Below are 23,927 nucleotides of genomic sequence, written 5' to 3' on the forward strand. Positions count from 1 at the left end.
AGAGGAAAGGTGGGTGGCTGGCAGGTAGGTAGCTGTTAGGTTATGGTAAGCAGGGACAGAAGTCAGGTTTGTTGGAAAACGGGAAGCGGTAGGGCTTGAAACAGAAATATGATTTGGCTTTGCTTCAAGGTTTTATTTTTAATTTTTATTATATTTATTTATTTATTGTATGAAGGAGGATACATGGGTTTATTTAATGGCAATTTCCTCTTTCTACAATGCTGTGCCCAGGACAACTCGGGTTATCAGACTTGGTAACAGTATCTTTACCTACTGAACCATCTCACTGGCCCCTGCCTTTGTTTTTGTTTTTTTTGTTTTGTTTTGTTTTGTTTTGTTTTAAGATCATTTTGGTGCCAGGTGGAAGATTTTGGTGGTTGATGAACAGTTCCTAAGGCAAAGACAGTTCTGGATTGCTAGACTACGTAGTTTGACCATGTTGAAAAATGAATAGTCTTCAGTTGACTTAAGAAAAATGGTTGGGGAAGGGGGTAGGCCCAGTGATTTAGAACACTTACTGCTTTTGCAGAGGACCCAGGTTTGAGTCCCAGTACTCATATAGTAGCTCACAGCTATCATGTAACTAACTCCAGGGGTTCTGAGTCCCTTTTATGACATCTATGGACAGTGTATGAATGTAGTGCATATTTATATACACGTGCAAGTAAAATACTCATATATAAAATAAAAATAAATTTTTTTTAAAAAAGAAAGAAAATTTAGGACTGAAAGTATAGGTCATTAACACAAGCATGACCCTGAATTCTTCAACATGTCCCAGTTCTTCAACAGAAAAAGGAAAGAAAAGCAAAACAGCTTTCCTTTGCTTTTGTTTGCTTGTTTGTTTTAGGGAGAACAGGGTCTCATGTAGTCCAGTCTGGCGGTATAGCTAACATTGACTCTGAATTCCACATCCTTAGCCTCTACCTCCCAGTCACTTTGATTACAGACACCACACTTGACATTTTTCCTCTCAGAGTTCTTTTCTTTTATGTGTATGCATACGCACACATGCATGCAGGTGCCAGAAGAGCTTGAGTTGCAACAGTTGCAGTCCCCTGATATGGGGCTAGAGGAGGAGCATCTCTCCAGTAAATGCAGCGCACAAGATCTCACTGTGTTACCCAGGCTGGTCGTGAACTTGTGATCTTCCTGCCTTAGACTCCAAAGTGCTGGTATTACAGGCATGTATTACCTGGTTCTTTTTTGCACGTTTAGAAAAATATTAATGTTCCTAGGCAATTATCTCCTCTACTTTTTTTTCAGTAAGTGTTGTTTTTTTCCCAAGTAATGTCATTGATTCTTTTCTGACTTTGTATGTTATCTGAGAATTATAATTGTCGAATTTCCAGGCAAGATCCATGTTTCTGCCAGTCTACTGGCCATTCCCACAGTTATTTCCAGCATATCTAAAATGGCCTTTCTTACCCCTTCTCACATGTCTTCTATTACCGGTCATACCAGCCCACACAGCCACCTGTATTCTCTTCCACTGCCGCCAACTTCCAGCTGCTTGTTCTTTCAGCACCAGTGTTAACAGTTTGATGGACAGGGATGACAAAGCTGTGTCAAGGGTGGGAAAGCCCGTGGGACTATTGGGGAAAGGGATGCCTCTTGAGTGCAGTGTGGAACACTTGAAAAAAACCAGCTTAGCAGTTGAGTCTTGATTTAGCCTTAATATTTCAAGGGTTCAATGGAACACCAATTTTACTGGCTATTTCAGAAGTTCTAGGGGATACTGGGATGGCTTTGGTGGCTCAGTGATAGAAAACTTGCCTAGACTCTGGGTTTGATCCTCAGCAGTACCCACACATACAGAAACTGAAGTGAAATATTTGGGAAACACTGGGCTTAACAACTGTCATTGCAAACTATAACATGAAGACTTGCACGCTGACCAAAAAGTATCTAGTAGGACTTTGATTCCTTTAGGAAACTAAGATTTATTTAATTTTATTTGTGTATGTTTTTAAGACTGTGTGAGCATATGCCACATATGTGGGGGTGCCTGTGGAAGCCAGAAGGTGTCAGATACTCTGGAACTGGATTTAACACATGCAAACTTGGATTCTGTGGAAGAGCAGCAGGATTTCTTTTTTGTTGTTGTTGTTATTGTTGTACTTGGTTTTTTCGAGACAGGGTTTCTCAGTAACTATGGAGCCAGTCCTGGAACTCACTCTGTAGACCAGGTTGACCTTGAACTCAGAGATTCTCTTGCCTCTGCCTCCTGAGTGCTGGGATTAAAGGCATGAGCACCACCACCCAGCTAAGCAGCAAACTCTCTTAACCACGGAGGCATCTCTCTAGCCCCTAGACTGTCATTTTGAAGTACTCTGAACCCCATATCCCTTGACATACTAGACCAGCACTCTACTACTGAGCTGTATCCCTACTATTCTCACATATTTTTAAGTTGACCCCTCAAACTTATTTTGTTTTTTGAGTTAGGGTGTCACTATGTAGTCATCGGCTGGTCTGGAACTCAGGTCTATTAGCCTCTGCCTCCCAAGTGCTGGGATTAAAGGCGTGCACCAGCATGTCTGGCCAAACCTCTAAGACTTTTCATCTTAAGCTTTTAAACATATTTAAAACTAAATGCAAGAGTAGGTCAGTGGTTTAGTGGTTAAGAGCACAGCCTATTCTTCCTAAAGACCCAAGTTCAGTTCCCAGTACCTACATGATGATTTAATACCTTTTGTACTGCCAGTTGCTAGGGATCCAGTGCCCTCTCTTAGCCTCCTCCGGCAATAGGCATACATGTGGTACACAGATATACATGCACGCATAGCACCCATTTCACATACATTTTTTTAAAAAAATTAAATATTAATGCATTTATTTTTAGACCAGTTGTATACTGAATTATAATTAACTTTTAAGTGAAAAATGAAATAAAAATTGTATGTAACAGTGCTACTTGCTTAATCAGCTATTTTAGAAAGTGAAATGGTTAAATATACTATTTATAGTTGCAAGGAATTTAACTTCCAGAGAATTATAAATACTAACATTTAAAAATAAAATGGTGACATCACTTTTTAAATGGAGCCAGTAAACATCTTAGCAGCATGCTATCTTTTAATAGCCATTTGGAGAATGGTTGTTTTTAAATAATAAATTAATTAAAATGACGTTGGTTCCTAGAAAAGAATATATGTGCAGTATCTAGGGTTTTTTTTTTTTAATGATTTAGTCACTTATACTCAGTGCACATTGATGTCTTGCCTGCATGCATGCCTGTATGAAGGTGTCTGGATCCCCTGGAACTGGAGCCACAGACAGCTATGAGCTCCCATTTGGGCCCTGGGAACTGAACTCAGATCCTCAGGAAGTGCAGCCAGCGATCCTAATCACTGAGCTGTCTTTCCAGCTCCAGAATCTAGAGCTTAATAAAAGGAACTCTGGAAGGAACAATGAGAGGGGAGAGAAGTGAGAAGAAAAGGGCAGTGACTGTGGTCAGGGTAGATTGTAGGTATACGGTGACTGTCGTTATAACCCATTATTCTGTAGAAACGATGCATACTAGTCGTTGAGGAATAAAAGAATGTGGACATGTCTGAGTGTCTGTGTGCCTCTTCTGTTTCTTAAGTTGCATTACAATGATTTAGGATGCAATGATCAGCCAATGCATCATATATTTGTTTTAGACAGGTTTCTCTATGTAGACTTGACTGTCCTGGATCTCCCTATGTAGACCAGCCTGGTTCAGAACTCAGAGAGATCCACCAGCTTCTTTCTCCAGAGTGTTGGGATTAAAGGTGTGCGCCATCACCACCCAGCTAAAACAGAAACTTTTTTTTTCAAGATAGGTTTTCACTGTATAACATGCACTGTTAATAGCATCAGAAAGTAGCTCACTGTTTCTGCTGTTCTGCATATTCAGCGCAGTTCCATACCCACGTCCCAAGTCACTAAAGAAGTGCTGGGATTACAGGTGCACACCACCACATCCTTTTGTCTTCCAGGGTTCTGCAGCTTTACCCACTGTGTCATCTTGCTAACCCTGGAATATTATTTTTTAAAACATTCAGATTTTTTATTATGTATGATGTTTTACCTGCATGTGTGTGTATGTGTGCCACATGTGTGGCTGATGTCCAAAAAGTCACAGGAGGATGTTAGATTCCTAAAGATTAGAGTTATAGACAGTTTTGAACCATCATGTGGGTGCTGGAAAAAAGAAAAGAATAACCTGTACTCTTAACCACTGAGCCATCTTTCCAGTTTCCAGTCCCTTTGTTTTGTTGGCTTTTTTTTCTTTTCTTTTGAGACTTGGTTTCTTTGTATAGCCTTGGCTGTCCTGGAACTAACTCTGTAGACCAGGCTGACCTCGAACTCACTGAGATCCACTTGCTTCTGCCTCCTGAGTGTTGGGATTAAAGGCATGAGCCACCACTGCCCAATATAATATTACTTTTTTTTTCAAGACAGTGTTTCTCTGTAGCTTTGAAGCCTGTCCTGGAACTAGCTCTTGGAGACCAGGCTGGCCTCGAACTCACAGAGATCCACCTGCCTCTGCCTCCTGAGTGCTGGAATTAAAGGCATTCGCCACCATCGCCCGGCATAATATTACTTTTAAAAGAAGGAAATCCTGTCTCCCGCCGCATGGTGGGAGTTAAATGTGTATGTGTGTGGTGTATGTGCTACATGCAGACCACAGGTCTGGCGTCAGATGCCTTCCTGGATCACTTTTCACTATATTTTATGAGACAGGGTCTCTCACTGAATCCTGCACTCACCAGTTGGCTAACCTGTCTGGCAAGCTCTTTGGGTCCACCTATCTTTATTTCCGTTTCCCACTCCCAGTCCCATGCTAGGGTTATAGTATGTGGGTGTGTATGTGTGTGCATGCATGCGTGAGTGCATGTGTGTGTGTAGATGTTGCTGGTAATCCAAATTCAAAATCCAATTCTCCCAGCCCCAGTCATTTCATTTTTAGCCTGATGAACCCAAAGGAGATTCTAAATGAACCTAGTAACAAAAAGACAAACATTGCATAATTTCACTTGCCTGAGATACTTAAAAGAATTGAAGTGGAAGCTTGGTTCCTCGGGTCTGAGGGAATGTACACAAGAGAATATCCAGTGGATGCTGAGTTTTAGAGCTTTGTGGTTGGTTTGTTCCTAGTGTTGAAGGTTGAATCCAGGCCTCATCATGCTCCACCATTAACCAGGTTAATGGTGCATTAAGCAGGTGCTCCACCATTGACCATCTATAGCCTCTAAGGTTTTAGTTATATGGAAAACAAAGGGGTTCTAGTGATGCTTTAGACAACAGTGTCTATACATGTGTGTTAGTCTCCCCTACTGGGTTTTTTTCCATGGGTTTTGGGAATTGAACTCAAATGTGCTTGTTGTTGGAGGCTGCTCATTTGTTTCTCAGCCGCCCAGACTCCTGAAATAATCACCCAGAAATCTGTAGTAATTAAAACACTGTTTGGCCCATCACTTAGGCGTATTGCTAGTTAGCTCTTATATCTTAAATTAACCTATTTTTATTAATCTGTGTTTCCCTGATTGTGGCCTACTGGTAAAGTTCCATCCAGTGTCTGACATCTGTCTCCTGTGGTGGCAGCTCCATGGCTTCTCTCTGACTCCACCTTCTTTCTCCCAGCATTCAGTTTAGTTTTCCCACCTAGCTCTAATCTGCCGTGTCATAGGCCCAAGCAACTTCTTTATTCATTAACCAATAAAACCAACACATATTCAGAAGGACTTTCCACATCATGGGCTGGCTTAAACAGCTAACTTACATACTGAATTACCTCTTGCTTTGGATGTGTTTGTGATCAGAAGACAAGTTATTTTACAAGTCATATAGCCTAAATTTTTTCTAATATTGTATGGAATTCTTACTTTTCTTTTTCCAGTTTTTTTTTTTTGTGTGTAGGTATGTGTGTATAAGCATGTTTATTTTGTAGGTATTCTTGTATAGGAATGTGTATGTGTTTGTAGGTGGAGGTCCCTCAGTACTCTTCACCTTTTTCTTTAAGGTTTTTCAATCAAACCCTGAACTAACTGATCTGGCTAGTTTTGCTAACCAGCTTGCTCCGAGAGCCCCTGTATACCTTCTGAAGTAGGAATTAGAGACAGGCTCCCATGCCTGCATGGCATTTATATGGGATCTGGGGATTCGAACTGTAGCCCTCAGATGAACCACTGAGCCTTCACCCCATGTCCTGTATGGGATTAATAAAAGCATAGAACATTGCCTTTTTTTTTTTCTAGACAGGGTTTCCTTGTAGCCCTGGCTTTCCTGCAGCTTGCTCTGTAGACCAGGTTGGCCTTGTGCCTGTGTCACCCTAGTGTTGGACTTAAATGTGTCCGCTGCCACCACCTGGTTAAGGCCATTGCCATTTTAAAGGCAGTTCAAAGAAAGATGTCCATGATTTTCTTCCTGTGTATGAGGCAAGGAAAATCTTTTTATCTCTTATTTCATATTCATTTTAGTCTCACATAGTAGACATTATTTGTTCAATTTGCATGTAACTAAACTAAGACTTATTTTTGTAGGCTAGTATGACAAAGTTGCCAGCTGAGTGGTAGAAACAGAATTCAGCTAAAGACATTGTCAAGGTTCTTTATCCTTTCACTGGGCTATTTAGTTTCTGCAGATGGATCATATATATGAAAGCACTCTAGAAATTACATATTTTTAGGAAATAAATTGCTCATTTGTATTTTATTCAGTGAAGAACAGTGGTTTTTCATCAAAGATTTTGTGGTAGAGAGCCATGAGGTGCCTACTAGCAGCACTTTTAACTGTTTACCTCCTTGCTTACTCACACTATCCGTACCCCTCACCTTTCTTCCTTCTTTTTTATTTATTGTTGTTTGCTTTCAAGAGTCTCACATAGTTCAAACTGGCCTCAGACTATGTGGCAAAGGCTGGCCTTGAATTTGCCTTTGCCTCTCGCATGCTGGATCCTGGGCTTTTCTTCCTGTTGCTATTGAGCTTCAGTGATAAGATGTCATACATAGCCCTTAGTGGTGTGGAAGTAGGGAAGTGATTAGTTGCAGTTTAGGTAACTCATGCGTCCACACATACCATCACGGAAGGCAGGATGTGCTTCCTCGTCCTCTTATTTGGGTTTAGCCATACGATTTTCTCTGGTCACTGAGAGTTGGTTTGAAAGTTGGGAAAATACATGTTATGCATTCACAGACAGGAAGAGCAGAGTCTTAGAAAATTTTCCAACATTAAGTGTATATGTGGAATTCATACATGTAATTCTCCCAGACAGCAAAGACAGAGACAACAAAAAGGATGTGTGCAATGTAAGGCTGCAAATCACTGGCTTTGTGTACTGCTGTCAGCGGTGCTGAGACCCAGGAACTATGAAGGTTATGTTCTTTTTCTAGTTTATCCCTTTTGTTTGGTTTTGCCGATTCAGAGGATTGAACCACAGGCACCATGCTAGTGAGGCAGACACTGTACTACTGTGGCCTTAGCTTGTTTTAGTTTTTGGAGACAAGGTCTTGCTGTGCCCTCGGCTGGACTTCAACATGTGATTCTCCTGCTTTCCTCCCAGATCCTAGGATTTATGGGTGTTCATCCCTCTAACTGCTAAAGTTAATATTTTTATCTAGGCATAGATTTATCAAGTAAATGGAAATTTACATTTACCAGGATCTCAGACAGGAATGAGACAGGAATATTTCATCAGACATGATAGAGAGTTTTCAGAGTTCTATTGTGAAGCAAAAAGGGAATTGGTTGTGCTACTGCATCAGGGTCGTTATTTAGCTACCCAGCTCATTAGGGTCCCCCCTGGTTAACCACCTCCCTGTAGAGAGGGTTTGGGAGAGTCTGAAGGACAGCTAGATCTGTGCACTAAAGTCTAAGGGGTAGATCAGCTGAGTATAGTGGACCTGAAGATCCTGGGTGACGGGGGTGGGGTGGGGGTGTATATGTAACAAGCGACTGCAGAACAGACAGACTGCATCCAGGAGACAGTTGAGCTGATGTGCTCCCAAAGCAGCCTGTATTCGCAGTGACTCTTAGACTGCCTAACCCCTACTGCACTCAAGAGATGAACAGCTCAGGCCTCTTATCCCCAAACAGCTTTTTTGCCATTAATTGTTCGAGATGGAGTAGCTTTGTAGCCTAGGTTAGCCCAAAATCCTGCCTCTATGCCAAGAACGCTGAGATGGCAGTGTATGCCACCATGCCTGGAGCTTTTTTCATTTGTTTTTTTAAGTCTGTCATCTAGTCTGGTCTTGAACTCCCAGACTCAAGCAGTCTACCCTCCTCAGCCTTTCAAGTAGTGAGCACCTTAGCACCATGGGGTGCCTAGCTGTCTTATAGTTGTTGCCCAGGGTGTTCTCTTGCTAGGCCAGGACTCCACATTCAGCTCCATCATCAGCCCTGTAGTTTATTTTTTAAACAAGTTCCTAAAAAGATCAGAGGTAAGGCCTGGAGACTAGAGAGGTGACTCAGCAGTTAAGAGCACTGGCTGCTCTTGCAGAGGATCCAAGTTCAATTCCCAGCAACCACATGGCTCCTCACAACTTTCTGTTGTAATGCAGGTCCTGATGATCTGACATCCTCTTGATGATGATCTGTGTGTGGCCACTACACATAGGCTTAAATGCAGGCTAAACATACTCATAAGATTCTTTTTTTTTTTTTTTTTAAGTGAAACCTAGAGCTTTCCTGACAACCCTGGCACGTGTGGGAATTCATTTCTGGGGTGAGCTGACACTAGGACTTCAGAGTGTGTGTGGGGTTGGTTTTGGTTTTCAGACAGGCTCTTCCCATGTAAGCCAGCCTCAAACCTCCTGATTCTGGAATTATGTGTGTATACTATCACCCCTAACTTGTTTTTCTGTTTTGTTTTTTTGTTTTGAGACAGGGTTTTTCTGTGTAGTCCTGGCTAACCTGGAACTTTCTCTGCAGACGAGGCTGGCCTGGAACTCAGAGATCTGCCTGCATCTGCCTCTTGAGTACTAAGATTAAAGGCATGTGCCACCACTTCCCAGCTTTTTTTTTAATTGAAAAAAATAAAACAAGTAGAAAAGAAATAAATTCAGTAGAAAAGAAACAAGAAAAAAAAAACCGAAGATGGACAAGATGGGAGGTAAGGGTATGTTGCCAAGTTTGACAGCACAAATTCAGTTCCTGGGGCCCATATGATAGAAAGGGAGAATGTTAAAAAATAAAGAAGCCAGACTTGATAACACATACTTTTAATCCCAGCACTCAGAAGGCAAGGACAAGCAGATCTCTGAGTTTGAGGCCAATTTGGTCTACAGAGGAAGTTTCAGCATGGCCAGGGCTACAAGAAACACTGTCTCAAAAAACTGGGTTAAAAAAAAAAAAAGAATTTTGTGGACAACCCAGTGGTCCAAATATCAGAATAATAGAAATTATAGTAAAAAACAACTGCAGGAAATGACCTACGTAATTTAGTTTGACAACTGCAGGAGTAAACTGCCATATTAAAGGGTGTGCCTGTGCCCAGCACTAGGTTAGTAAAGCAGACTCACATCAGTCATACCATTTCACACTTTAGGAAGGAGGGTCCTACATGACATGTTAAGACCGACACCAGCAGGAGGAACCAGGAAGGTAGCTGAACAGTCCTTCAAAATCCTAAGGGAGGGTCTAGAGAAATGGTTCAGTGAGAAAGCATGTGTTGTCCTAGGGGAGGAGCTGAGTTTGCTTCCCTACCCCCCAGTGAATGCTGGGTTGCTATGGTGGCTCACCTGGAGTTGCAGCACTCAGGAGGGTGAGCAAGTGGACTTAACTAGACTAGTCAGAGTGGTGGACTCTGGGATCTGTGAAAGACACTGGCTCAGTGAGTGAGGAGGATGCCTGATTTCAGTGTCTGGACTCTATATGCACACACACACACGCATGCAGCATGTGTGGGTCAGAGGGCAGCTTGAAGAGTTCTGGGAAACAAACTCAGCTTGTTAGGCTTGGCAGCAGGCATTTCTCTCTGAATCCTCTAGTTGGCCCTCCCTCAGTTATAAGTAAGGGCTTTATTGAGATAACATTCGCATGTCATATCCTCCCACTTCAGATGCCCAGTTCAGTGGGCATTTTAGTATATTCATGGAGTTGTAGAGCCAATGTACTGTCAGTTACAGAATGTTTTCATTGGAATAGTAAGAAATCCTCCCTTTCTACCCTCTTTGTATAGACCCCCAATCATTCCCTCCTCCCACTTCAGTCTCTCCTCCTCCATCATTTCGTCCTTCCCTTCGGCCCCTTCCCTTCCCCTTCAGTCCCAGAAAACCACTTACTGTGTCTATTCTTCAAACTGAGTTTGAGAAAGAATAACCATGCTCACCTTCCAAGCCTTCGTACTCTAACTTCTGAAACTGCTCAGGGAATTTCATCAGTGACACTCTCACTGCTGGTCCCCTGCACGTGTACAGCGATTACCTTTCTGTTGTATTTGGCCTGCTATTCTGCCTTATGCTCTGTTTGCTTCCCCTTTCCTGTCTGCTCTCATGCTCCAGCCACATGTCCTGCTGACGCTCTTTGCACAGAGCACATAGTTACTCACTGCTCTTAGACATGACTGAACTGAAGTTTCCCTTGTTCCTCATCAAGGAGGTAGAGGCTTTCACACTGGCTGGAAAGCCTTTCTCCTTCCCTGTAAGAAATTACAACCTCCTGAATTGTGTACAGCCTAACTAACTCTAACATACTTCCCTTTCCTCTCATAAGGCCCTCTCATCTTTCAGAGATAACTCACACTACTTGAGAGCCAGAGGAGTCTCAACTGGTGGAGTCACCGTCAGCTAAGAACGACAAGGCCAGCCTGGGCTACATGAGCTAGTTTAAGAGAGAAATGGGAGAGACTGGTGGACAGAGTGGTCTTTCCACACTACCCTTGTTGTTTCCTCTTAACCTAATTACTTCAGAGTAAACACTGAAGGACAGTGATGGCAGGCAGCTCTCTGGTTGCTGCCAGCCCACTGCCCTTTACCAGTGGACTCAACAAACCTGTTTTCTTCCTGTGTGCGCTGTACAGTGTCTGCAACTCCAGCATTTGGAAAGGCAAGGCAACAAGGTCCTGACTCATAATGACCCTCCAGAAAGTACTTAGGCACCAAACTGTGAAATCTTCTGGAGTCAATTTGCCATCCTCAGGATGTCACTGGCAAGTGGAAGGACCCTCCAAGAGGCCTTAGGTCTTCCCGTGCTGGGTTGTTCGCATTCTAAGTGGGTGACAACTATTCTAAACCAGAGGCAAAGGATATGAAAGTGGAAAAGTTTAACAGAGTACATATAAGCAGTTCTGTGTATTTCTTTTCCTTTAAGTATCTTTTGTTTTTACTTTTCCCAGACAAAGTTTTTCTATGTAGCCCTGGCTGTCCTGGAACTCGCTCTGTAGACCAGACTGGCCTCAAACTCAGAGATCCTCCTGCTGCCTTCTAAGTATTGGGATTATAGGTGTTCACCACCACTGCCCAGCTCCTTTTAAGTAATTTTTTTTCTTTTATTGATTTTCATTGAGCTCTACTTTTTCTCTGCTCCCCTCCCTGCCTTTTCCCTCACCTTCAACCCTCTCCCAAGGTCCCCATGCTCCCAATTTACTCAGGAGATTTTGTTTTTTTCTACTTCCCATGTAGATTAGATCCATGTATGTCTCTCTTAGGGTTCTCATTGTTGTCTAGGTTCTCTGGGATTGGGCTGGTTTTCTTTGCTTTATGTTTAAAAGCCACTTATGAGTGAGTACATGTGATAATTGTCTTTTTGTGTCTGGGTTACCTCACTCAAAATGATGTTTTCTAGCTCCATCCATTTGCCTCAAAATTTCAAGATGTCATTTTTTTTCCTGCTGTGTAGTACTCCATTGTGTAAATGTCCCATATTTTCCTTATCCATTCTTCAGTTGAAGGGCATTTAGGTTGTTTCCAGGTTATGGCTATGATAAAGAATGCTGCTATGAACATAGTTGAGCACATGCCCTTGTGGCACGATTGAGCATCCTTTGGGTATATACCCAAAAGTGGTATTACTGGGTCTTGAGGAAGATTGTTTCCTAATTTTCTGAGAAATCATCACACTGACATCCAAAGGGGCTGAACCAGTTTACATTCCCACCAGCAATGCAGGAGTGTTCCCTTTTCCCCACAACCTCTCCAGCATAAGTTGTCATCAATGTTTTTGACCTTGCCCATTCTTACAGGTGTAAGATGGAATCTCAGAGGTGTTTGATTTTCATTTCTCTGATGACTAAGGATGTTGAAATTTTCCTTAAGTGTCTTTCAGCCATTTTAGATTCCTCTGTTGAGAGTTCTTTGTTTAGGTCTGTACTCCATTTTTTAAAATAGGATTATTTGTTCTTTTGTTGACCAATTTCTTGAGTTTTTTGTTTGTTTGTTTGTTTGTTTGTTTGTTTGTTTTGGAGATCAGACCTCTGTCTGATGTGGGGTTAGTGAAGATCTTTTCCCATTCTGTAAGTTGTTGTTTTGTCTTGTTGACTGTGTCCTTTGCTTTACAGTTTCAGGAGTTCCCATTTATTGATTGTTTCTCAGTGTCTGTGCTCCTGAGGTTATATTTAGGAAGTGGTTCCCTGTGCCAGTACATTCAAATATACTTCCCACTCTCTCTTCTATGAGGTTCAGTGTGACTGGCTTTATGGTTTTTTTTTTTTTTTTTGATCCATTTGGGCTTGAGTTTTGTGCATGGTGATAGATATGGATCTATTTTCATTCTTCTACATGTTGATATCCAGTTATGCCAGCATCATTTGTTAAATATGCTTTCTTTTTTCCATTTGATATTTTTTGCTTCTCTGTCAAAAATCAGGTGTTTGTAGGTGTATGGATTGATATCTGGGTCTTTGATACGGTTCCATTGGTTCTCCTGTCTGTTTTTATGCCAATTGTAGGTTTTTTTCAGCACTGTAGCTCTGTAGTAGAGTTTGAAGTCAGGGACGGTGATACCTCCAGAAGTTCCTTTATTGTACAGAATTGTTTTGGCTATCCTGGGTTTTTTGCATTTCCATATGAATTTGAGTACTGTTCTTTCGAGGTCTGTGAAGAATTTTGCTGGGTATTGCACTGAATCTGTAGATTGCTTTTGGTAAAATTGCCATTTTTACTATGTTAATTCTACCTACCACTTTCTGGTGTCTTCTTCAATTTCTTTCTTCAAAGATTTAAAGTTTTTGTCATACAAGTCTTCCACTTGTTTGGTTAGAGTCACTCAGAGATAGTTTATGCTGTCTGTGCTCTCCTGTACACAGATGATAAGCGGGCTGAGAAAGAAATTAGAGCAACATCATCCTTTAAGTATCTTAAAAAGAACTGTTGTGGACCTGCATGGGCTTGTTTTTCTAACGTTCGTGGATGGGGCTCTTCATTCTTTGCTGAGGGGAACATTTGTAGTCTGAAACTCTGATGCATGCTATTTACCCACTGACATTTTGTCTGCAAGATTGGACTAAGGGATCTGCTGCAGACCCCAACATTTTCAAGGATCCTTCCTGTTAGGAATATTTCCTAACGCAAGCTCTCTGCCGACGCCAAAAATCCCAATCAAGCCAAATCACAAGAAGCTGAATTAAAGGATATCCAGGTTTTTAATGGGATTCCTGCGCTCTCGGGTGACCCCCACCCCTCCAGGGAAACCGGGAAGCCGCCAATGCGACCACTTGGGGAGGGGAGGGTGAAAGAGGGAAGACCAGGGCAGGACGCTCCGGGAAACAGTTTAAATAGACTGGGGGAGTGATCAAGGTTTTGGCGGGCTGCCTTGACCCTCCTCCGGGGGAGGGGCAAGGCTTGGCGGGCACAGGGGCGGGGCCTCCAAAGATGGGACTTAACATTTCCCAAGATAACCAGAAAGCTGAACACTGAAAGCCTTAGAAAAAGTTACGAGATTTACTGAGTTTTATTGAATATACAGGAACAATGGGCCTCGTGTTCTAGGGTTGTTTAAATATTGAATGGGTTCCTAGGTTCAGACACTCAAGCTTTTGGACGGAGGTAGTGCGCGCTTTTAATCCCAGCACTCAGAAGGCAGAGGAATGCAATGTGTTGGAGGCCAGAGGCAGGAGGATCTCTGAGTTCAAAGTCAGCCTAGTCTTAGCATTCCAGGACATCTAGGGCTTTTACACAGAGAAACCGTGTCTCAAAAAAACCAAAAAGGTATATGTGTGTGTGTGTGGGGGGGTGTCATGGTGCATGTTTTTTCCTTAATACAAATAGCAGTAAGGCCTCTGAGTGTATATATGCAGAGTAGAGCTTGTAGGGAAAGAAGAGGGAGCCCTGGGTCAAGTTGAAATTGTCAGTACTTAACAGTTTTTACCTTTAAAAGTTCTAGCTAGGTTGTGGGGACATGCCTAAACCCCAGCCTTTGTGAGGCTGAGAAAGGAGAACTGTAAACAGGCGGTGGTGGTGCACGCCTTTAATCCCAGCACTTAGGAGGCAGAGTCAGGTGGATCTCTGTGAGTTTGAGGCCAGCCTGGTCTACAGAGTGAGTTTAAGACAGACAAAGAATCCCTGTTTGTAGAAAACAAAACCACACACATACGGAAGGGTGTGAGTCTCCAGGTCAGCCTGGGTTTTATAATAAGATGTAGTAGGGGTGGGGTGGGGGGGGAAATATGAGGATTTTGTTTTAGTTTTAACCTGTGTTCTAGAGGAGTCCAGGGAGCCACATCCTTGGTGTGGCTGGAGAGATGGTGCTCAAGGACGGCAAAACCGAAACTTGGGGCTGCAAGAGCAACCAGAGCCACAGAAAGGCATTAAAAAAAAAAAAAGAATTGGTCACCCATTTGCTATTCACTGCCATCATTTGAATACATGGGTAGGAGCTAGGTTGTATTAAGACTGGTTTTAGAAATGGTGAAAATAGTTCAAATAAGAGAAACTTCTGGTGTTAGTGGATGTAGCAAGTGTGTGAGGTGAAGAAAGGCTGTGGAGTGTGTGCCTCAGTGGTAAAGTGCTTGCTTGGTGTGCAGAGTCCTTTTGACTCCACCAACATTAACAAAAAAGCTGGGCATAGTGGTGTACACCTTTATTCCCAGCACTTGGGAGATGGAGGCAGGTGGATCTCTGAATTCCAGGCCATCCTGATCTACATAGTGAGACTTGTGATTGATGGTTGAGACTGCTTTGATGCAAGGGGTAAAGGAACTCTGGCTTCTGTTTGTGTAATTGGCTGGCTACTAGTGACATCCTCAAAGATAAGAACAGGAAGGAGGTATCACCTGAAGGTGTCTGTGTGCCCAGGGGCAGGCGTTCAGGTAGGTAGAGGGGGAAACAGGAGTCTGCAGAGGTGAGTGGGCTGGAGACAGTGCATCCTGTCGCCTGTGTTTACCAAGTGCTCCTCACAGTCCCAGGGATGGTGACTGGGAGAGTGTTTACTCATCATTCTCTTGTACACAAAGTCAACCTGGAACTAAGAGAGCCCGATTGTAGGGAGGTGCATATGGGGTGGTGTGACAGATGGTCACTCTGAAAGGATCAGAAGAAGAGCTGTTCTGGGCAAAATGAGAGAGTTCCAGAGCCCTGTGGCAGGAATGAGCCTGCGTATTTGAGAGCTTGGATGGCTGATGGCGTGCACTGTGGGAGCAGGAAAGATGATGGAGAGGCAGCTACTAACTCAGCATTCCAGCCCCTGGGCAGGAGGACTTGTTCTGGGTATGGTGTCAGCCCTGGGGAAATGAGGAGAGGGGAGTGGGTGTGATCTGTTGGGCACAGGCCTTTAAACCCCAAGTGAGTTCTAGGATAGCCAGGGCTACAGAGAAAAACGCTGTCTTAAAAAAAAAAAAAAGAAAGAAAAAAAAAAAGCAACTGGCTAGAGTTGATACTAAAGCAAGACCATAGGCAGGAATGAGAGGGAAGAGAGACAAATACATAGACTCTTTAGCTGGCAGATGGTGTGGGGAAGGATGACAGAGACAGAAGGACTGAAAGTGTGGTCTGTGTTTAACAGCATGCAAAGCCCACATCCAGTATATTTCTAGAATGGGATTGGAATGGAATCCACTTTACAGAGTACCTGAGGGATGCAGTGTGTGATATGTGGCTAGAGAGGAAGGAGGAACAACAAGAAGTACTGGTGCCCACCAGTATGTGTGGGATTGATAACCACATCTTGGCCAGGCACAGTGTGCACACACTTGTAGTATCAGAACTGAGGAGCACAAAACAGCAGCTGTATGATTAATAAGACCCTAAAACAAATCCCAAAGAGCTGGAGAGATGGCTTAGTGGTTAAGAGTATTGACTGCTCTTCCAAATGACCCAGGTCCAATTCCCAGTACCTACATGGCAGCTCACAACTATCTGTAACTCTAGTTTGAGGGGACTGGTACCTTCACACAACAAAACACCAATACATATAAAGATATATTTTAGAAAAAAAAAAGAGTGGTGCTCTTCCTGAAGACCCAGGCTCAGTTCCCAGCCCTCACATGTTAGCATACAAGCACCTGTAACTCTAGCTTTAATGGATCTAATGTTCTTTTCTGGCCTCTGAGAGCACCAGGCATGAACCCAATGCCCTTACATACATGCAAGCATTCACATAAAATAAGAGTAATCTTTAAAAATCAAAGTGGCAGACCAGGCAATGGTGACACATGCCTTTAATCCCAGCACTCAGGAGGCAGAGATAGGCAGATCACTGAATTTGAGGACAGCCTGGTCTACAAGAGCTAGTTCCAGGACGGCCAGGGCTGTTACACAGAGAAACCTTGTCTCAAAAAACAAACGAACAAACAAACAAAAAAAAATCAAAGTGGTAACTGGGAAGAGACGTCTTGTAAAGGCCCATGGAGGTGTTGTCCACAGGGAGTGGGAGTCAGGACTGAGTATGCCATGACTGAGGCTCTTGATAGTCTGCAGGTCACAGCCACCCAGTTCCACCATTCCACTGAACTAGGTCATTGCAGAACTCTGTGCACCTAACTCAGCACCTCCAGGCTGAACATATACAGACTCATTCATAGATGGAAGCTGGTCTTGTGTTACTGTACAATAATCAAATTACTTTAGTAGTGGTGGGGATGGAACATAAAATAGCACCTTATTGCTATGTCCCCTCTTCATCCTAGTATGTGACCTTTATTTAACCTGTTCACATTGTTTTCTTATCTCCCTTGTGACTGTCTGGAGACTGGACTCCAAGGCTTCCTCATCTTCCTTCCCCGACAGGGACTTTGCACATGGTGGGCACTCCCAAAAGTGCCCAAGGTTTACTAATCTGCCATGGCTACCACAATACCCCCACCCCCGCCTACAGTTTTTGCCTAGTTGAAGATGTGGCTCCAAACTTCCTTTAGTTAAAAGCAGTGGGTTTTAGAGAAGTGAGCTGTTTGTTTGGAACTTGTTGGCAACTGTTTGCATGTGGCTACTGAAAGAGGGCATGGCAGGTTTTATACGTGTAAGAGTGGAGAGGGATTCTGTCCTAATCCAAGGCAGCTGGCTGGCTCATCAAATGGCTTGATGCCTTTGGTATCCACCTTCCCTAGAAAGATGGGAAACTGACCAACCTAGGCATGCTATGTGGAGCAGACAATAAAGGTAAGAAAGATAGAAACAGAAGAAATGCTGGAGCCCAGTGTGTGCGCTAACCCAGCCCTTGAGAGGGAGAGAGGTAGGAGGATTGAAAATTCAAGGCCAGCCTGAATTACATAGCTAGACTCTGTCTCTAAAAACAAAAGAGGAGGGGAAATATTATCAACTGTATTTCCTCTGACTAGTTAAGGGGTGGAGTGGGGGACACATTTACATTTCCCAAATAAAACTTTACAAACTGCATTTTATGAAGAATGCATTTTAAGAGGGTGGCTCTCTTCTCCCCAGCCACCCCTAGGTGGCAGTAGGAAGCAAGAGAAGCTCCATGGAAGCAAAGCAACACCTTTGGTTTCAAGGGCTTGTTCTTTTAAAAAAAAAAAAGAGGAAGAGAGATTTAAAAATAAGATTTACTTTATATGTGTGCACATAAAATGGACAAAAAGAAAATGTTGATAAGGTGGGGGGAAAGAATGGCAACAGCTGAGACACTGAGAAATGGGGGAAGCCGTCCTCAGTGACCAGAGCACAGCCTGCTGCTGAGAGCTGCCTCACTCGTTGTTGCCTTGGGCAGCTAAGTCTGGTCAGAGCGTACCTGCACTCTGCTTCCAGGGCAGCCCTGTGCAGCAGAGGGACGGTATGAAACTCTGAAACTTAGCAGCTGTTAGTCACTGTAGCCCAGACTGACTTTGAGTTCTCGAGACTCCTAAGTACTGGGGTTACTAGTATTCAACACCACATAGTGCCAGGCTGGAGCATTTATAATAGATACTTCATGTGCTCAGGAGTAGTGGGAGGCAGGCATGGTCCTGGGGGTGGGGGGTAAAGGGTAAGATATAACTTAATAATGAAAGTAAGCTTAGGAAAAAAGGACGGAGCCCAGCCAGGAAGGAGTAAGCCACAGCACCTCCCCAACACTCTGCCAGTTCTTGTCATGGAATTCCCACCCCCAACTCTAACTGCACCTATTCTCCAGCCTTATTCTGTACTTGTATCCAGTTTGCTCTGTGCTCTGAGTTACTGGGAGGCCATGAAGAGCAGTGACTTTTATTTGCCTTTGTAGTCCCCACAGCACTTGTTCCCAGCACATGTAGCCCCTTAATAATGCTAGCAGGGGGTTGGAGAGATGGCTCAGTGGTTAAGAGCACTGCCTGCTCCTCCAAAGGTCCTGAGTTTGATTCCTGGCAACCACATGGTGGCTCACAACCATCTGTAATGAGGTCTAGTGCCCTCTTCTGGCCTGCAGACATACACACAGACAGAATATTGTATCCATAATAAATAAATAATATTAAAAAAAAATAATGCTAGCAGGATGAAGCTAGTGAAGAAGAAAATGTTCAGTGACAGACTTGGTGAGGAGCAGCAGTGTCTGTGAGGTTGGCCGTGGGATAGCTAGTTGGAAATTACTTGGGAGGTAATAGGGCAGCTGGTAAGATAGCTAAGTAGTTCAAGACACTTGCTACTAAACCTGACATCCAAAATTCAGTCTGTACAACCCACATGGTCAAAAAGAGAACCATTTCAGCAAGTTGTCCTCTGACTTCCATAGACCTACTGTGGCCTGTGCACACTCCCCCCACACACACACACACAAACAGATGTAAAAAGAAATGAAAAGGAGGGCCAGGCAGTGGTGGCACACACCTTTAGTCCCAGTACTTGGGAGGCAGAGACCAGTCTGTACTACATAATGAGTTCCAAGACAGCCAGAGTTTCACAGGGAAACCCTGTCTCAAAAAGCCAAAAAGAAAAGTAAGTTGTCTTGGTTTGGATAAAGCTTGTCTCGTTGCTGTGAAGAGACACCATGACTACAGTAACTTTCATAAAGGAAAACATTTAACTGGGGCTGGCTTATAGTTTCAGGGGTCAGTTCATTATCATCATAGTGAGAAGCATGGCAGCATGCAGGCAGACATGGTGCTGGAGAAAGAACTGAGAGTTCTACATCTCCATCTGCAGGCACCAGGAAGTGGCCCATTGGCCAGATAGACTTGAGCTTATAAAACCTCAAAGCCCACCTCCACAGTGACACACTTCCTCCAGCAAAGTCACACCTCCTAGTCAAGCACTCAAAACATATGAATCTGTGGGGCCATTCTTTTTGTTGTTGTTGTTTTGTTTTGTTTTTGAGACAAGGTTTCTCTGTAGCTTTGTCTGTCCTGGAACTAGCTCTTGTACACCAGGCTGGCCTCAAACTCACAAAAATCTGCCTGCCTCTGCCTCCCAAGTGCTGGGATTAAAGGCGTGCACCACCACCACCTGGCTTGTGAGGCCATTCCTATTCAAACCACCGCAGAGAAGATGGGAAGTAAGTGGGACAAGAGCTGAAACACACAAACCAGCCCATGTGGTATGTGAGGAAGCGTGCACCATGAAGGGAAAAGGTAGCTTTGAGAAGGTACAGAAATGGGCAGTTGGGTGAATGTGGGATTATTGTGGTTTACACTGCCACTGCCTGAGACACAAACCGTAACAGTCAGGGCTCCCGTCTCAGTCACTGCTCTGTGCTGTGAGGAGACACCTTGAAGAGACACCATGACAAGGCAACTTACTTACTTTCTCTTTCTTCCTCTGTCTCTCTCTCTCTGTTTATTATTTGGTTTTTTAAAAGAAATTTTATGATTTATTTATCTTTATTTTATGTGCATTGGTGTGAAGGTGTCAGATCCCCTGGAACTGGATTTTCAGACAGTTGTGAGCTACCTTGTGGGTGCTGGGAATTGAACCCGGGTCATCTGGAAGAGCAGTCAGTGCTCTTAACCGCTGAGCCGTATCTCCAGCCCTATTATTTGGTTTTTTGAGACAGGGTTTCTCTGTGTAGCCCTGGTTGTCTCACTTTCTCACAGTAAGCTAGACTGGCCAGGCACAGATCTTGTGATAGAGGTGGTACTGTAAGGGGAAGCCGAAGTTCACGGAGGTGTGTACCCACAGAGTGCTGCAAGAATGCATATCTCTGATTGAAGTCACAGTGGGAAGCAAGGGGACCTAAGACAATATATCCATGTTCCTAAGTCTGTTGTTCCAATGTTTTCCAGCATCTTCATGATACAGTGAAGAGGAACCTTGACAGCGCTGCCTCACCTCAGAATGGTGATCAACAGAATGGCTATGGAGACCTATTTCCTGGGCATAAGAAGACCCGCCGAGAGGCCCCTCTAGGCCTCAGTGTATCTGCCAATGGGCTTCCTCCTGCCTCACCCCTTGATCAGCCTGATAAGCCTCCTGGGGGAGATGCCCTGCAGTCTGGTGGGAAGCACTCCCTGGGGCTAGATCCCATCAACAAGAAGTGTATGGCAGACTCAAGCATCCACCTGAATGGAAGCAGCAACCCGAATGAGCCGTTTCCTCTAATCCTGAGTAAGGAGCTCAAGCAAGAACCAGTAGTCGAACTGCCATGCATGTTGATTGCAGGAGCCGGAGGCTCCGTATCCCAAAGCAATCTTATGCCTGATCTCAACCTTAATGAGCAGGAGTGGAAGGAGCTCATTGAAGAGCTGAATAGGTCAGTGCCTGACGAAGACATGAAGGACCTGTTTACTGAGGACTTTGAGGAGAAGAAGGATCTAGAGTCCTCTGGTTCTGCCACACAAACCCCCTTGGCCCAGGACATTAATATTAAGACTGAGTTCTCTCCAGCAGCCTTTGAGCAGGAACAGTTAGGTTCTCCACAAGTGAGGGCTGGGTCTGCAGGACAGACCTTTCTGGGACCTTCATCTGCCCCTGTGGGAACAGATTCTCCGAGTCTTGGGAGCTCTCAGACTCTGTTTCACACTGGTCAACCTGGGGCGGACAATTCCAGTCCAAACCTGATGCCGGCATCAGCACAGGCCCAAAATGCACAAAGAGCCCTTGCAAGTGTGGTATTGCCTAGCCAGGGCCCAGGAGGGGCCTCAGAGCTGTCCTCTGCTCACCAACTCCAGCAGATAGCTGCCAAGCAGAAGCGGGAGCAGATGTTGCAGAATCCACAGCAAGCCGCCCCAGCACCTGCCCCAGGCCAGCTGTCCACATGGCAGCAGGCGGGGCCCTCCCACAGTCCCTTAGATGTCCCTTATCCCATGGAGAAGCCTGCCAGTCCTTCTGGCTATAAGCAAGACTTTACCAACTCAAAACTGCTCATGATGCCTAGCGTAAACAAGAGTTCTCCTCGGCCGGGAGGTCCCTACCTCCAGCCCAGCCACTCGAACCTGCTGAGTCACCAGTCACCAAGTAACTTGAATCAGAGTTCTGTGAATAACCAAGGGTCTGTTCTAGATTATGGCAATACAAAACCCCTTTCTCATTATAAAGCAGACTGCGGGCAAGGTGGCCCTGGGTCTGGCCAGAACAAACCAGCTTTGATGGCATATCTTCCCCAACAACTGCCCCATCTGAGTAATGAGAACCCCCTGTTTCTAATGAAACCAAAGCAGGGAAACATGTCCTTCCGGTCACTGGTTCCACCCGGACAGGTAAGTCAGAGCCTTCCCTTTCCATCACTGCTGTGGGCACTAGTAAAAGTCCCTCACTAAACTAGGTCAACGTGCAGGAGACAGTAGTGGGAGCAGCTGCTGCCTTCCTTGGAAGAAGAAAATTCACAGGATAAGCCAGGATTGATCTCTGTGTCTTTTAGGCACAGTTCATTTAGGTCTGGCTGTGTAGACAAGCTGCTCTTGAACAACTGATTCCCCTGCCTCTACCTCCCAAGTGTTGAGATTACAGTGACTGGAATTGACCTTAATAAAAAGAATAAAACTCCTTAGTATAGCTGGGTGTGGTGGCACAGGCCTTTAATCCCAACACTAGGGAGGTAGAGGCGTGTTACAAAGAGAAACCTTGTCTTGAGAGAAAGATAATTCCTTAATACAACTTGACTTTAGCTACACAGACATTTGAGATATCACCTAATTTAGTTTAGTTGTTGTCTCTTTCATGCTGAACAACTACATAAGGCCCTGTCTCAAAAAGTAAAAATAAAGCCAGATGTGGTGGTCTGTGCCTTAAATCCCAACTCTCAGGAGGAAGAGGCAGAGGGAACTCTGAATTCAAGGCCAGCCTGGTCTACACATTGAGATTCACAAAACAAGAAGCCAGTTGTGGTTCACAGCAATTTCAAAACAGGGAAAGTGAGGCAGGAGGGTTGTCACAAGTTTGAGGCCAGCCTGAGCTACAGTGTGAGTCCTTGCTTGTTTTATAGGAAACAAAAAGAGGGGAGGGGAGTGTGTAAAAGTTACAGTCTTTAAACATTAACTTAAGGCAGAGTGTGGGGTTGATGGGCGGTGCAGTCAGAAGGTGCTTTGAAGATAGGTCCTGGGGGCTCACTGGCCACCCAATCTGGCCGCATTGGGAAGCTCTTGGTTCAGTGAGAGACCTTGTCTCAGAAAATAAAGTGAAACAATAAAGAAAGACTTGATGTTGACCTCTCATGCACACAGAAACACTAAACAGAGTTGAAAATCTAAGGATACAAAGTACTGACAAAGCTATCCCGTGCCCTCCCAGGAAAATGTGTATACAAGTGAGTATAGAAATGATTTCATGCCAGATGGTGGTGGCGTACACCTTTAATCCCAGCACTTGGGAGGCAGAGGCAGGCGGATCTCTCTTGAGTTCAAGGCCAGCCTGGTCTAGAGTGAGTTCCAGGACAGCCAGGGATACACAGAGAAACCCTATCTCGAAAAACAAAAAAACAAAAACAGATTATTTCATGGTGCTTAGGGACAGCCATATAGCAAGTATATACTCTAAAGACAGAGTAGCTTTTTGTTTCTGTTTGGGTTGATTAGGGGTGGAGTGTTTATAGGGCGTTACTTTTTTTAAATGAGGATTTTTGTTTGGGGTTGGTTAGTTTGGGTTGGTGGTGGGGTGGGGAGTATTGTTGTATTGAGCTAGGGTCTCACTGTGTATCCCTGACTGATCTGAAACTCACAGAGTTCCACTTGACCTCTGCCACCCAAGCACTAGGACTTAAAGATGCTGCCACCACTCACATAAGGGACATTTCATATCCAAATTATAACATCAGGAGTTAAGAAAGATGATGGTGAACATCAGGGTTAGGACATCATCCATCCCACCTGACTTGGATCCCTCCATCTTTGTTGACAGGAGCAGAACCCTTCTTCTGTCCCTGTACCAGCCCAGACTGCTAACGTGGGGAGCCAACCTCCTAGTGTCTCTGTGGCCAGCACTCACAGCAGCTCCCCATATCTCAGCAGCCAGCAGCAGGCAGCTGTGATGAAGCAGCACCAGCTGCTCCTGGACCAGCAGAAGCAGAGGGAGCAGCAGCTGCAGCAGCAGCAGCAGCAGTTCCTACAGAGGCAGCACCTTCTGGCCGAGCAGGTAACAGGCACAAGAAACCACACAGACACGGCTTGAGCATATTCACACCCAAAGGCAGTGCTATGTCTTTTAAAGTTGTCTTTTTAGCCCAGGAAGAATCCAAAGTAGGTGAAGTGCTTG

At 44.3% G+C, this 23,927-nt stretch overlaps 1 protein-coding gene across 1 annotated transcript in view; it reads left to right on the plus strand.

Annotated features, from left to right (window-relative positions):
- Maml1 (mastermind like transcriptional coactivator 1) overlaps positions 1-23,927 on the plus strand; it is a 39,582-nt gene that overhangs the window by 6,968 nt on the left and 8,687 nt on the right. Inside the window, exons 2-3 of the mRNA XM_085694894.2 lie at positions 20,525-21,937; positions 23,574-23,807. Coding sequence (XP_085551020.1) covers positions 20,525-21,937; positions 23,574-23,807 — 1,647 coding nt within the window. The remainder of the gene's footprint in view (positions 1-20,524; positions 21,938-23,573; positions 23,808-23,927) is intronic.

This window comes from Myodes glareolus, chromosome 9 (genome assembly GCF_982192425.1).
Source record: "Myodes glareolus chromosome 9, mMyoGla1.1, whole genome shotgun sequence".
Classification (NCBI taxonomy): domain Eukaryota; kingdom Metazoa; phylum Chordata; class Mammalia; order Rodentia; family Cricetidae; genus Myodes; species Myodes glareolus.